This window comes from Natrix helvetica (assembly GCF_964273705.1).
Source record: "Natrix helvetica genome assembly, chromosome: 3".
Taxonomy (NCBI): Eukaryota; Metazoa; Chordata; class Lepidosauria; order Squamata; family Natricidae; genus Natrix; species Natrix helvetica.
Window position 1 is genome coordinate 36,836,735 of NC_138549.1, and position 16,068 is coordinate 36,852,802.

The window sequence follows — 16,068 nt, forward strand, 5'->3', positions numbered from 1 at the left end:
GTTTTGTTTAATACATATCCAAGAAAGGTAACATTATGCCAGTATTCTCCATTTTTGTTAGGGTGCCTTTAAGGTTAGTGGTTTTGAGCTAATTAGACTGACAGATGAACGAAAAGCAAGAATTGTTCAAATGATCTAGTATTACCCTAAGAAACCAAAATAAGCAGATAACAAGCTTATCCTGAGGGCAGTCATTGCCAGCTGTGATATCTGCTGCCATTTTATCTCAGAATTTGAAGGTTATAAACAATCTTAGGTTCAAAATACAAATGATGAGAAATGAAGGTGAGGCTGATTTTAAAAGCAAAGAGGAGAGAGAGATCAACTCATCCACGTTCCTGGGTTTTTAAAAATCAAATGCTATTTCTTGGAAAGAGATGTAAATGTACTTCTACCATGTATGGTCTTAGCCTCAGTAACATTGCAATGCAATACATTACAACAGGAGTGTCAAACTCGCGTCATCACGTTGTCGTCACGTGAACAATGACCAGTTCCTGCCAGTTCGGATCGGTTCGGCTGAACAGGTAGTGGTTTGGTGGCCTGAGTCACTGGAACTGGCAGTGACCCAGGCCTGCTGTGCCCCGGAACCGGTTTTCTGGGCAGCGCCATAGGCACCACCATCTTGTTTTTTGCTTCTGCGCATGCGCAGAACAATTTTTATTGCACTGCACGGCACGCACACAAGCAAACCGGCAGTAGTGCCTGCCAGAACCCACCCCTGCACTTGACATATCTTGATTTAATTAATTTAATTTAATTTATTAAACTTCTAGACCACCCCCTCTCCCCGAAGGGACTCGGGGCGGTGTACAGGTACAAATTTTAAAAAGCCATACAGTCGATAAAATATATAACTAAAATTGAATTAAATAACCCCTGTACAAATTTATAAAAATTAAAAACTTTAACCTTAAAACCAAAATCGTGAAGTTTAAAAATACAGACTGAGGTGGGAAAGCTGGAATTAGGCCAAGCCGGCTAGGTGAAACAGGTGGGTTTTGAGTTTCCGTCGGAAGGAGCGGAGGTCCATAGTCGTTCTAATGTCAGGGGGAAGGTCATTCCAGAGGGTCGGGCCCATCACAGAGAAGGCCCTTCCCCTGGGCGTCGCCCGCTGGCACAGCCTAGTGGACGGCACCCGGAGGAGTCCCTCTCTGTGTGAGCGAATCGGCCGAAGGGATTTTCCCCACTCACTAAAATGGGGTGAGCGTGGCCAGCATCTGGTGCATCTGGGCTGTGGGCCATGAGTTTGACACCCCTGCATTACAATTTGGAAGAAAGAGAATGAGATATGCTGTTTAGATGCAGGGAAGCTGACTTTCTATGTTATCTTGCTCAATTAGGCCAGAGGCCTAGCCACCCTACTGTTTTGCCAAGTGTCAGGGCAGTGATCCAGATGCCCTGTATCTGGAGAAATGTAAGATAAAAAATAAGAAGTAAAACATATGTTATATGCCCAAGCAATTGGTTCTTTGGATTCAGAGACACTGAGCAGACGAGTGGGTGATAGATTTTAAGCTTTATTATTAATTCAAAAAAACAAATTTTAAAGCATAATATAAAAAGCAGACACACCATGCAAAATGATACCCAAATCTCTTGCAAACTGTCAGAAGCTCCTTAATAATGACAGCGATACTCCAAGGATGATCAGTTTCCATAGAATCCAATGCTAGGTTCTGTGCAGAAGCTCCCAGCATAAATGCTAGCTAGTACTAGGGTTTTTATTAAAGCCTGGCACCATGATTTCATGGACCTGTTTCTATGGTCACAAGCCTGCAACACCTGACCTTGACCATGTAGAACATGATGAAAACCTAAAGTTTGAGACATTCACAGGAAAAAAAAAGCTTTGCAATTGTGTGAAGACTCCCTCCCCCACAGCAAGTGAGTGTGAAAAACAAGCAGGTTAGCTCAGAATGAGTTCCAGCCTTTTCTTAACATGAAGGAGAAATCAAAACAAGTAACTAAACTGGAAATACAATGGTCTTCTACCTTGGCACCAAATCTACTCCCTTCCATGGTGGTCAGTCAGATGTCCTTGAACAGCAGGAACGCTAAGAACTGCTCAACCAATTCAGTCCTTTATTTTTCTTCTTTATGAAATTTGTTTCTAAGGCCATTTATTCTCAACTGATAAGTAAGTGATGATGATAATGTTATCCATTCAATTGTATCTGACTTTTGGGATTCTATGGGCCAGGTTTCTTTGTGTCTTCCGATCTTGCACTACTTGATATGTACGTAATTATCGAAAACAGTAGATCCCATCACAAGTTACACATTTGTGATGAATAGTCACAGATAGATAGCTTCTCCTCCTCTTTCTCCCAGATATCGATTAGCTTCTTTCTCCCTAAGTTGTGCAGCATTTCAGCCTCCAAAGGGCTTCAGAGTTCATGGGAGGCAAAATATAACACCTGCCTACAATATTTTGGACTAGGTGTACTTTTTCCACAATAGAGCACAACTTTCCCAAGTAGAATTTGCAAGCAAAGACTACATTTATTTATAAATTGTGTGTTTAATTTATGTGTTTAATCTGACAGTTTAATACTTCATTTTTAATAAAGTAAACATTGGGATGTACACTTAATGCTGAAGTTACAATAGTATTTAAGTTATAATAGAGAATTGACCGGCATTCTGAAATTAAACCAATAGGTCTTTATTGTAAACATATCAAAAGAATGAGAGCTGCTTTTGGTGAGTAGTGAATATCTGGGGGTTAAATGAAAGTTATAGATTGGCAATTTTGTACACGGTATTTGTATTTTATGTATTTTTAGATTTGTCTTCAACTAACTATCCATGCAACCAATTTACTATAAACATTTATTGAGCCCAGAATAAAAACGAGTATATTTGCCCGAGATTTTCAATAAAAACATCTTAAGTTTTTATTGATATATTTATTAGATTTAGGAATGGCCTGACCAAAACATTTCGGGGTAGCTGCATGTGTGTGAATGAATCAACTGGATACATACTGTACTATAGAACTTGCATTTGTTAGGAGTCAAAATATTTCAGAATCCATTCTCCCTCTAATGTTCTTCTGAAGTATCAAAGAAAACAGTGCCTTTTAAAGTAGAAATTAGAGGTATATAATAAAATACTATTTTATTGGCTTTAGAACCTTTATCAATACAAACCCAATATTTTTTTCTAAAACAAATAACTATCATTGTGCAAACCGAGCAACAGCTGCAACTTTGTTTTTTAAATATCTGTAGAATAAAAGCTCTGTGTTTGCCTACGATGAAATTTGTGCTTTGTTAGGGAAAGTCATACAGACTTTTCATAAAACCACAAATCAATCAACTATATCTACAGAAGATGGAATTGAGGAAAAAAAAATCAACTGCCTTCCATACAAAGTTTCCATTCCAAGATCAGAATGGAAAAAAGTACTTCATTAATTTCTTCTCAAGCTATCAGTCATATTAGTTCTCCTCCTTCAACCATGTAGTCTGTGACTGACTCAAAAACATGCAACATGTTGCAAGGTACCCAGAATATGTAATTTCAGGGTTCTGGGATAATGGCATAACAGAACAGCGCTTACTCCATAGATCACGGATCAAGATTTCCTGAGCTCTTATCTATTTATGGAAATTATCTCAAGTCCGATTCAGTTGCTTTAACTCTAGTTTCTACTGTCGGTGGGAATGATCTCCTTTACTATAGCCTGTGTTAAGAATTTATCAAAATCTCAATGTATCGTTGTGACCGCTGCTGGTGTACATCGCCCCGAGTCCCTTGGGGGAGAGGGGGCGACAAAGAAGTCAAAATAATAAATAAATAATAATAAACTAACCTGAAAGGAAGTCCAGGTCATAGGTGCAACGATACAGTATGACATTTTCTGGAAAGTGCTATGTGCTATGAACTTCAGATTTCAATTTCAATTTCAATGTATTTGATTTGTTAGCCGCTCCCTCTCCACAAGGGACTCGGGGCGGCGTACAATAAATAAAAACATATATATATATATATATATATATATATATATATATATATATATGTGTGTGTGTGTGTGTGTGTGTGTGTGTGTGTGTGTGTGTGTGTGTGTGTGTGTGTGTGTTTGTGTGTGTTTGTGTTACAACCCCTGGTATGCCCAAATATGGGAGGGAGCTCACTCCTCCCTCTTTCTGTCCTTCGGCTCATCACAGAAAACCATCCAGGCAGAAACCCATATTTTTATTTTTAATGTTGCCTTTTTATATTTGTGTTGTATTTGTGCTGATAAAATAAAGGGAGACTAGTATAGATCCATTTCGAGCTATTTAGCTCTCATCAGCTAGCCATACCCTTACTGGGATTCGAACCAGGGCTGTATTACATATTAGGCAGGAGTCTTAGCCACTAAGCCACAGGCTCTTCCTCCTTTATCAGCTGAGCCAGGGAAATAAGTATGTGTTTGTGTTACAACCCCTGGTATGCCCAAATATGGAGGGAGGAGTGAGCTCCCTCCCATATTTGGGCATACCAGGGGTTGTAACACAAACACATACTTATTTCCCTGGCTCAGCTGATAAAGGAGGAAGAGCCTGTGGCTTAGTGGCTAAGACTCCTGCCTAATATGTAATACAGCCCTGGTTCGAATCCCAGTAAGGGTATGGCTAGTTTACTTCTGGCTCTGAATAACTGTAGCTGTAGAAGAAAGCAATTATTTTTGACTATATCTGCAGTGTCTACTTGGTGTGATATTATCAACATCATCATCATCCTCTCAATGTATATGGCTGCGCATCTCAGTTCATGACTCCAGGCAACTAACAATAATTAAAGTGATATAAAAATAAAAACAAATGTGTAATCTGCAACCAGAGTGTAAACAAATTCACCCATAACAAATCAATATGAATAGATGGCAATATGGGGTCAGACTCACTGGAGAAGAGCCTAATGCTGGGAAAGATTGAGGGCAAAAGAAGAAAGGGATGATAGAGGTGGTTGGATGGAGGTGTTTGGATGGAGGTGGTTGGATGGAGGTGTTTGGATGGAGTCACCGAAGCAGTAGGAGTGAGCTTAAATGGACTCCAGAGGATGGTAGAGGACAGGAAGGCCTGGAGGAACATTGTCCATGGGGTTGCGATAAGTCGGTCACAACTTCGCAACTAACAACAACATGGGTTCAGCCATGTATTCAGATCCCCAGACATTGTGACAGAACCAGGTCTTTAGGAACATGTGAAAGGCCAACAGAGTCCGTGCATTCTAATCTTGGCAGGGGGTGGGGATATGTGAAATGATACATATACATCAGCTCTGGATTTCTTAGGTTGGCATCTCAGCTTATAGAGCAATTTATGTTTCTTCTTAAAAATATCTGCTAGCCATTCCTAAGGTTTACAAGTCAAAGGTTTTCTTTTTCTTTTTTTACTGGGAGGATGGTTCTAAAACACAAGGAGAACCCTTTACAATAATCTCCCTAAATCTTCTCTCAACAGAAACAAATTTGTCTTCTCCTGTGACTGCTGCAGACTATGGAAGAACAACTGAAATGCCAGCTTGGATTAGCATAGCAAAGCAAAAGCAAAGGATTGTTGAACAAGACCTTAGCAAAGAAGAGAAGCCAGAAGGACAGACTAAAACCGATGCAGAAAAACAAATAAAAGAGAAGGAAACAATGGAAGTATGTAATTTACCACTCATTGATTGGTGTGTGTCATTTCAATGGCACATCATTTAGTTTTGTTGATCAGTCCTGTAAGCCTTGATATACTCTTTAATCAAATCAGTTAAACCTGTTCTGCTTCTGAGAATTCAGCCAGTAATGACAGATGTCTTTTCATCTCTGTCATGAAGTTGTGGTTATTTATTTATTATATTATGGGGAAATAGTGTGTCAATTTATATTCCTTGCAGTTTGATCAGGTTGGTTAGGGATTTGAATCTCCTTATAAGACAAACTCTTTATTATTAATGGTTTAATATAAACCATCCTTTCCTCTCCTAGCATTCACATAGATGTATGCGGTATAGCTCAGGTAGATTCAGGAAAACAAACCTTTATGACATCATACAAAGCTCACTGATGCTGTGAGAACCCTTCTTTTTATGGTCTGCCACTTTCTATTCCAGTTGAATTTTATTCCAATCTATCCCAAACCTTGAATTTTCCAAATGTGGCTGCCTTAATGTGATTAGGGATAGGTGAGCCTGTTTTTCACCCGAGACACTTTTAAATACGTATCCCCTTCTTCTGTATCTGTGCAGCTTTTTGAATATTAAAATGACCTTTAAATATATTGATCTATTTTCTGTCCTCTCTTTTGGGATCAACCCAACCATGACTTTATTATTTTTCCCATTGCTCTCATTCCATTTGCTTTTTCTTCAAATATCTTTGTAATTGAATCCTCGATCAATCTCTCTATAATACAATTAAAATACATATTTCATATTTAGTGAGTTAAACTTCTATTCAGATTCATTAATCACTCATTAATGATGCTCTTCTTGCTTTACTGTACAAGCAAGAAGAGTATCATTTTCCAAGGCACCTGAGGGTAGAACAAGAAGCAATGGGTGAAAACTAATCAAGGAGAGAAGCAATTTAGAACCAGTGACGTGCGGTGAGGTTTATGACTGGTGAGGCACTGACACAGTGCTGGGTTTCAAATATTTTTAGACTTGTGGACTTCACCTTCCAGAATTCCACAGCCAGGCATGCTCAGTTCCGATTTAAAGCGACAGCATTTGTTTTTCTCCTTTGCTCCTTCTTTCTTTTTCTTTTTCTTCTCCCTTCCCCTCCTTCCTCCCTCTCTCCCTTCCTCCCCCTCTCTTAAACACATGCACACACACACCCAGAAGTTGGATTGGACTATCTCTCCTACCCCCTTCTCTCTCTCACTCACTCTCAAACAAACCCACACACACACAAAATTTGGATTGGATATCTTTTCCAGTGGCTTGAAAGCAGTTCTTCTGCCACCCCCCCCCCCCATTCCCCTGCTGCCTTCCCCAAACACCTCCACCATTGCAAATGCAGCCTGCTGTCTGGGTGGGAAATGCCTGGAACACAATAAAGCCCACCCACTCACCTCCTGCTGGCAGGCTGGGGTAAGAGGAGAGGCAGAGAAGCCGGAGGGGAGCCAATCCGAGCCTTCCAAAAGAAAGAGGCTGGGGGAAAGTGTGTGTACTACAGCATGGCTCTTTGCCTGGCTTCCTGCCTCCTCCTGTGGTCTCCTCAGTGCTCGCTTGTGCTCTCCCTCCCCAAGTGTAGTTTGATTGCAGGTGGAGCCACGTTGCCTTTTCAAACTTGTAATCAGTGAAGCTGGGCTAGGTTTTTATATAGTTTTATCCAGCTGTGTGTGTGAGAGAGAGAAATGAATGGGGGCCTGGAGAGGAAGTCACTACGCTTGGGGAGGGAGAGCACCAGTGAGGAGACCACAGGAGGAGGCAGGAAGCCAGGCAAAGAGCCATGCTGTAGCACACACATCTGCCCCGCAACGTGGCTCTGCCTGCAATCAAACTACACTTGGGGAGGGAGAGCACAAGCGAGCACTGAGGAGACCACAGGAGGAGGCAGGAAGCCAGGCAAAGAGCCATGCTGTAGTACGCATGCAGTTCTCCTGCCTCATAGTAGAGGGTGCTTTTTAAGAGGCTTTTTTTAACAGTTAAGCAGAGTCATCCACGGTGAGGCAGTAACTAGCTCAGCTTTTTCCTTTTACTTTTTTTTTCATGATGAGAGTGGTGAGGCTGTGCCTCACTTGCCTCACCTGACTGCACGTCACTGTTTAGAACTGAGGAGAAACTTCCTGACAGAACAATTAATCAGTGGAACAGCTTGCCTCCAGAAGTTGTGAATGCCCCAACACTGGAAGTCTTCAAGAAGATGTTGGATAGCCATTTGTCTGAAACGGTATAGGGTTTCCTGCCTAGGCAGGGGGTTGGACTAGAAGACCTCCAAGGTCCCTTCCAACCCTGCTATTGTATTGTATTGTATTGTATTACAAACAAAATTATACAAACTACAGTGTTTTTTTCTTTTTAAATGTCCAAAAATCTTAAAATGTGTTAAAATCATAAACAGCATCAACATCCTTGATAATATGTATTGAAAGTATATTTACTCTCTACAATGCTGTTTTGGACCTATAATTTACAATTAATTTTAAGCAGGAGCCTCTTTTAAAGTATGTATAAGCATGTGCATATGAGTAGTGGGTTGCCAATTTTTTTACTACCGGTTCGGGTGCGCTCCCGCACACACCCACGCGCACAATGCTTCTGTGCATGCGTAGAAGCGTCCAGGTGGGTGGGCAAAGTCTCCCACTGCCCCAGTTACCAGTTTGGCTGATCCGGGTCGGACCAAGAGCAACCCACCTCTGGTGTATAGTTGTATGAGTCAGAGGTGGTATTCTACTGGTTTGGACTGGTTTGCCTGAATCGGTAGCGGAAATCGTGGCCCACCCGCCCCAGCTCTATGGCTTCCCATTTAGGCCCTTTTAAAGCAAAAAGCAAGCACAAAAGGCTTAGCACATGCACAGAGGTCACATTTGCGAACCTTTGGGGAAGGTAAGTAAATACCACTTCTGGTATGAGTGTATTTCATTTACACAAAATCTATGTAAGAACTCCAAATACAGTAGGTTGAGAACGTCCTCCCAAACTCTAAATAAATCATTAAGTTCACAAAGTTTACATACTATATTTGAAATGAACAACTTGTATCCTTTCCCACAAATTATACTCCCTAGGGCCGTGATGGCGAACCTATGGCACGCGTGCCACAAGTGGCACGCGGAGCCATTTGTCAGGGCACGCGAGGCGCTGCCCTGTCAGCTGGCCAGCGCGCATGCGAGCACTGGCTAGCTGAGTTCACCTTTTTAAAAGCTATTTTTCGCCTTCCACAGGCTCCAGAGGCTTTATAGGAGCCTGGGGAGGGCGAAAAGAGCCTCACCCGCCCCCCCGGAGGCTTCAGGGACCGTCCCTGAAGCCTTCAGAATGCTTAAAACCACCCTCGGAGCAAACCGGAAGTGACTTCCGGGTTGCTCGGAGGGTGGTTTTAAGCGTTCCGAAGGCTTCAGGGACCATCCGAGGCTTCCCTGATCCCTTCGGAGTGCTTAAAACGACCCTCCGAGCAACCCGGAAGTCACTTCCGGTTTCCTTGGAGGGTGGTTTTAAGCACTCCAAAGGCTTCAGGGAAGCCTCTGGACAGTCCCTGAAGCCTCCGGAGGGCCTCCGGGGGGTCGGGGGAGGCTCTTTTCGCCCGCCCCAGGCTCCTATAAAGCCCCTGGAGCCTGGGGAGGGCAAAAAAAACATGTAAAATGGGGGGGGGGGTCGCGCGTTTTGCGCGCATGCACACTGGGGGGGGTCGCACGTTGCATTATGGGTGCGGCACGCCTGCACTCGACCCCCCTGAGCTCCCCCCACTTGTGGCACGCAAGCCAAAAAAGGTTCGCCATCACTGCCCTAGGGCCTAAAAATTGTGGTTCTAAACATTGCAGTTTAGAACCACAATTTCTCCATCCTAGCATGAATAGTACAACTTTTTTTTAAAGCCTCACTTTTCTATGCTTGGTTAGTTTATACAATGTATGTGGCCCAACTTGCTAAGGAACTCTGGTTGGCTGACAGCCAGACCAAAACCAACAGCAATGCAAAATATTGACAAAATTTTGCATTACATCAAAATATAAGGCATCAAGGTCCAAAATAAGTCCTTTTCTTCTTACACATCAGTAACAGACAACAAGAATTTAGCCAACAGGTTTACTTAGAGATGAACTAACTTTATTGTCACTTTAAATGTACACTTATCGGCCATATATTAAAATGAAATTTCATTGCATACAGCTCTCAAAGGGTCACCACCTACATAGACATAAGAAAAATATAAATAAACAAACAAATAAATAAACATTATACATTTGCCCATATATATTATATGACACAGAGAAACAATACAGTCTAATTCAGATGTATACATGTACATGACGAGAAATACCTAATAATCCATCTTCAAGGTTTGAGGGAAAAGCCAGATCTTTTACACTTTATGGAAAACTACAAGTTGAGAGCTCTCCAGATCTTTGTAAGGAGAGGGGATATTATTATTGTTCCACAGGATAGATGCTACAAAAGACAAGATAGATGTCCTGAGTTCTGACAGGACTACTTAACATTAAAGACCCAAAGCATCCTACCTAATGAGGTGAAACAAAACAATTGGGGAAAAACAGTCCCACAAATAAAGTCCCAGCAGGATTTTATAGGAGATAGTCAGTATCCTGAAATTCATCAAGAACAAGTGCACTTCACAGAGTCCTAGTAATATATGAGCATATCGTGAGATGCCCAAGACTATCTTTGCTGCCAAAGTAGTTGCATCTTTCAAATGCTCTTCAATGACCGTCCCATCAGAGGTGGGTTGCTCCAGGTTTGGCCCAGTTCGGCCGAACTGGTAGCGGAATTCAGGCCTGGGCCGCAGAACTGGCAGCGACTCAGGCCTGCCACGCCCTCGAACCGGTTCCCTCACTGTCGCTGGGCCGCCATGCATACAGAGTTCACTGTAAATTGCTCTGCACCCGCACAAAGAACAATTTACATTGAAAGTGCACATATGCCCAGCACGTGTCTGGTGCGTGCAGGTTGCGAACCAGTAGTAAAAGTGACAGCAACCCATCCCTAATATTTAACACTTATTATACACCAATAAGGGTAATCAATGTCATTTCAGCAATATAATCAGGTATGAAACTTGACTGAAAAGGCTCCAAATAATAAATTTGGAAAGGAGTAAGCAACTCCTTTTACCTGATCAAGCAGGGTTATAATAGCTGTTGATAGATCTTTGTCCATGGATTAAATTTCAATTATCAAGTCTTACGATAATAAATTCCATAGTCCATTATGTGTGAAGAGTGCAGCAACTGTAATATGTAACAGGATAAGTTCAAAGATGAGCAGGAGATTTACCTCTGCTGTTTACCTATGTGCTGTTTGTTAAGTCCGCTCATATTCTCTTTCCAAATTAATTATGTAAAACATTACTAATTGTCCCTTTATACTTTTATTTAGGAAGCAGTAAGGCAACACTCAGATTTGCCTCAGAACACAGTGTCATCTTCCCCATTCACAGCTTCTGCTGGAGAAACAAAGAAAGAGACGAAGCTAGAAATGCAAGACTCTTCACCAAGAAATAGCTTGTCATCCCATCAGAATCCTGGTACAAAAAAAAGCCAAAATACTGAATTACTACCGTGTTTCCCCGAAAATAATTTTGACCTCCAAAATAAGCGCTTGGTCTTACTTTCGGGGAGGTCTTATTATTTTTGAGGTGCAGGAGGCCCCTTAATCTTGGCACGCAGCCCACAGATCAGCTGTTCCAGAGAGGGCCAGAAGTTCTGTCTCTCTTTCCGGCACACTCTTGCCAGTCCTAGTGTCGTTGGGCCTGCCGCTTTTTTTGCGGCCGCCCCTAAGAGAAGGGGCGCAGTAGCTAGGGCTTGCGGGAGGGGCCTCCATGAGGCTGTTCGGTGTGGATGGCAGGTGTATGCGGGGCATGTGGGGCATGTTCCCCCCCCAAAAAATGGCGGGGACCGGCTGCACATGCGATTATTGGTTATTGTTCCACAGTATGCAGGATTCCCACATTGTACTAAGTCATAGTAGATTTTGGCTTTCGCTTGGCATGCAGTATCAATTTGACCAATTGTGGTTAAACAAAACATGCCTTAACATAATATGTAGACCCATTCACTATTACTAAAGTATTTTTCATTTGCTATTTATAGGTATGTTATTTTGTGCCTAAGTCACAGGCCATTAAGACATTGTTCATATACATGTTTAAACACATAATCAAGAGTATAAAGGTGCTTTCTATGAATGTATATGCAGTTATACATGGAATCTTGTCAAATCCAGATGAACTGGAGACCCAGTGTTCACTTGCTGAAGGGGTAAAAGAATCTAGGTTTTGTTTCTGCGGCCTATGTAGCAGATTCTTTTTATACAGATTTATTTTCTTTATTGTGTTTAGAAAATATTAATTCCCTAAAAATACCGCATGGGATTGGATGAACCTGATATTTAGTTCTAGAATACTTTTGTAGACAATGTAAAAATCGTATTCATAAGTTTATTTTCACAGAATTCTTACCCAGCCTTGCCTAGTAGAATCTCATAGGGTTAGCAAATACTGCTGAACATTAAGTTTCTAGAAAAAAAAATTCTCAGACTAGGTTCTGTAGATCCCTGATAGTCCACAAGATCTTTCAGATAGTCTGCTACATCTCCCTACATTCATTGGCCAGAGTGAGTTTGCTCCCCCAGCTCCTGCTTTTTCTGTATCATCAACCATCAGCTTGCTATCCTTTTAGAGATTTTAGTACTCAGATGTCTATTTAAGAACCTTGTGCTCAGATGTCTATTTAAGAACACCTGTGACAAAAGCTACGATATAGCATGAAGTACAAAAAGACAATGTTCAATAAATGATTGGAATTAATATTTTGGTAGAAATATTAAATAGGTGTTATTTAAATGAATGTTCCACATATTTACAGATATTTATTTTCAAATATTAATTGCAGGATTGAGAAATACTGTAACAGAAACTTTTTTACCCCCATATGCAGCTCAACCATCATTGCCAATTGAAAAAGAAGATGTAAAGCCAATTAAGAAGGTTGGTCATTCTCCAGATCAACCCTCATGGATGGAACTTGCCAAAAAGAAATCTCAAGCATGGAGTGACAAGCCACAGAGGATAAAGTAGATAAATAATTTTGGACTGTTTTACGCATCCACATCAGCACTCAGCGGTGGTTCAAATGTTTTAGTAAAACAAAAATGTTGATAACTGATTCAACTGATAAGGATAATAAACCTATAGTGCACCAAAGAGGCCACAATGCAAGAGTTTCAGAAGAGTCACAACATTTAGACAGTACTATAGGACTATTCTTGAAAATGTCTGCAAGCAATTTAGCTTTGGCAAGAATTTATTGAGATGAAAAATATTGCTTACTGTGTTTCCTTTCATTTTTTTCACCCATAAAAAGTTATGCCATGAATATTGTTAGAAGATTAATTAAAATTAGGTAACTGTTCCTTTAATACAGTGAGAATAATTGTCCAATCAAAATGTCTTTTCTGAGATATACAATTGCATCAAACTAGAAGAATATAATTTCAGATATATGGGAAAACATTTTAATGCAATCAATCAAATGAAAATGAAAGAAACAGATTTTAATAATTGTTTCTTAAGATGGAGTTGGAGATTAGCTAAGATACTTATGGTTTAGATCCCTACCTTTCCTAATAGATGAAAACATAGTACACTTATAACCCTAACCCATTATTTGTACTAGCAATATTAGATGATTATTCTCCTGTTTCCAATTTTCTCTATTTAGGGCAGGTTCTGAAGAAGGTGGTGAATCCTATGGGAAACCCTAGAAGAAGTGGCTTATCTGAGTCTTTTTTTTTCAGTTGGATTTCAGACCTGGATATGTTTTGAAACCACACTGATACTCCTTGTGTGACCCAAATAAGCGTAGTGCAATGCTCTGGTCCTGCTAGGTCTCTCTGTAGCTTCTGACAACATAAATCATGGCATTGTCATGAACCACTGCCTGGAGTTGGGAGTGGGAGACACTATTTTATATAAATCAACTAATCTTTGCTTATATTATAGAAATGCTATTGAATGAAAATTATAAACAGTTGGGCTATTGTTTGACTCTTCTTGCCTTTCAAGCAATTTAAGGTACTATATATTGAGATATCCATGCATAGTGAAAAGTGTTAGATCACTTTTGGACTCAAAGCTTTATTTTATTATGTATTATATTAACCATTCCCATTTTTGCATTGCATACAAGTAATGCTATCTTTCTTATTCCAGCTTTCATCCCTATAACATGATAATTTCTCATGTTAAAATTCTTTGTGACTTACTTCCCAGTAGTTGCATTTGGAATTATAGCCTAAATTTTTAACATCTGAATTTGTTTTAATATTGTGTAGAGAACTGTAATAAATTTTTAAGTCCAAAATACCGTGTGTGAACAACGTTGATTGTTGTCTTGTTTCAGGTTTCAGACTCATAACATAGTTGCTAGGTGAGAATAGTAATTTACCCAAGGCTGAATAGATAACTGAGAGACAAAGAAAGGAATGTAAATCAAAACAGAGTCTCTGGGAAAGAAAGCTTCCCGGGGTAATTTTGCTTTCAGCAGGAACAGGCAGAAGTCAAAACCCAGCGCAATTTTCAGATTCTACTGTGAGCCATGATTGACTGAAGACATCTTTGTGAATTAGCAGTAATGACAACAGCTGTGTAGAATGAAAGATAGGGAGTAGAAAGTCTCCAGAGAAAAAGAAAGATGGAAGATCTCCAACAGGGGCTCTGAATGGCAGCTCTTCATGAGGAGATCATAAAAGAGCACTCACCTGCTGGTCTGAGGACCAGAAGCCAAGGGAGATGACAACTTTGTTTTCAGTAGAAGTGGAACCTTTAACAAGGATAATAAGCCAGGCAAATTCATTTTTAGACATATTTGGAAATGCTCAATTTAACTATTTTGGGGATAATAGAGACCTTCAAAATGGGGAGCTTATTTTAACACCTGGTGAATTTTACCTCCTTCTTTGGATTTAAGATATGTTTAAGAGTTAAGATATAATAATATACAATTGGCAAAAAAATGGTTTTCTTTGTATTTTCAAATTGCAAAAATAAAAAAAAATAGTGGCAGGACAAATTAATGTGCACATGAACATTATCCAAGTGGACCTGGTTACTGCATTTGATTGAATGAAATAATATTTGTTGATCCTGCACCTGTGGGAAAAGGCTAGGATGAAGAGAAAAACATCTAGTTGACAAAAAAAATGATTTGATTTAAGAAAGTTGTAAATGGACTGGGAGACCAGAGAGATTTGAAATATCAGTTATTTTTACTGTAAGTTATGAAAAACAATATACCATTAAATAATCCACTCATGGGAAACAACTGAAATGGAACTAAACCTGCCCATATTAACAGTTGAGGCCTGATGAAGGTTGCAAATGGACACTAGAAAGAACTAAAAGAGCAGGCAGAAAAATGTTAAATTAGCCAAGCTAGCTATAATCATTTCATATCTTAAAGATTTTTTTTGATAACTGAACTTTTAATAACTAAAATCTCAAAGAATACAGATTTCAATGGATACATTCTTAGAAAACGATGAGAAAACATTTTAAAACTTTTGCCTCATATAGATATACATTTTGAAAGCAAGAAAAACAACAAATTGAGATCAATGAAATCAGAACATCAAAGACAAATCAGGAAAGGCATCAGGATATGGAACAGCTGCAACAAGAAATCTTTGATGATGCCTCTTTAAGTGTTTTACAAAGTAACCTGATGAAAAATTCCTCCTAAATGCAAAGATCGATGAAAGATCAAATTCTGCAATGCTGTTGGAATTATTTAAAGTTTAAGATTGTGAAAAGCTGAAAGAAGGGTTGAACTATTTAATCGGGGATAAGCTTTTTGTTTAATATTTATAGTAACCCTTAATGGACTTTTTGCTGAACAAGAACTATAAACATAGGCTATGTATGGGAAGAAAAAGTTTTTTATTTGTAATTTTAAAAGCATGTTAAAAGTTAGTACATTAGTTTATGCTCGGGTGATGAAGGTTGCAAGCTGCTTCTTTATTTTAGTATGCTTTTCTAAAAGTATTTAGTTAAACTAATCATTGTGGTTAGATTTGCTACATGTTTAGTACATATATCATGTTTACTATCTTTCATTGATGGAATTATTTGAACTATGTAAAGTTAGCACATAAATATATTAAGTAAAACAACTGAGTTATTAAAAATGTGAGAGAGGGAATTTCTGAATGACTTTTCAGAACAGTTAGCCCAGTGGTGGGTTTCAATTTTTTTAGAACCTATTCTGTGGGTGTGGCCTCGATTGTGGGAATGGCTTTGCAGTCATGTGACTGGGTGGGAGTGGCCAACTTGATGTTGCTCACCAGGAGATGTCATGGATTGGGTAAAATGTGGTGAAGCTCACTTAACAATGCTCTTGCTTAGCAACCAAAATT

General features: G+C 39.8%; 1 protein-coding gene across 2 annotated transcripts in view; it reads left to right on the top strand.

Moving 5' to 3' along the window:
- CRACDL (CRACD like) overlaps positions 1-14,018 on the top strand; it is a 51,040-nt gene extending 37,022 nt beyond the window's left edge. For both annotated transcript variants that reach the window (XM_081946776.1, XM_081946777.1), the window contains 3 exons: positions 5,457-5,641; positions 11,035-11,182; positions 12,594-14,018. In XM_081946776.1, coding sequence (XP_081802902.1) covers positions 5,457-5,641; positions 11,035-11,182; positions 12,594-12,733 — 473 coding nt within the window. In that variant the 3' untranslated portion in view covers positions 12,734-14,018. The remainder of the gene's footprint in view (positions 1-5,456; positions 5,642-11,034; positions 11,183-12,593) is intronic.
- The last annotated feature ends 2,050 nt before the right edge of the window (positions 14,019-16,068 follow it).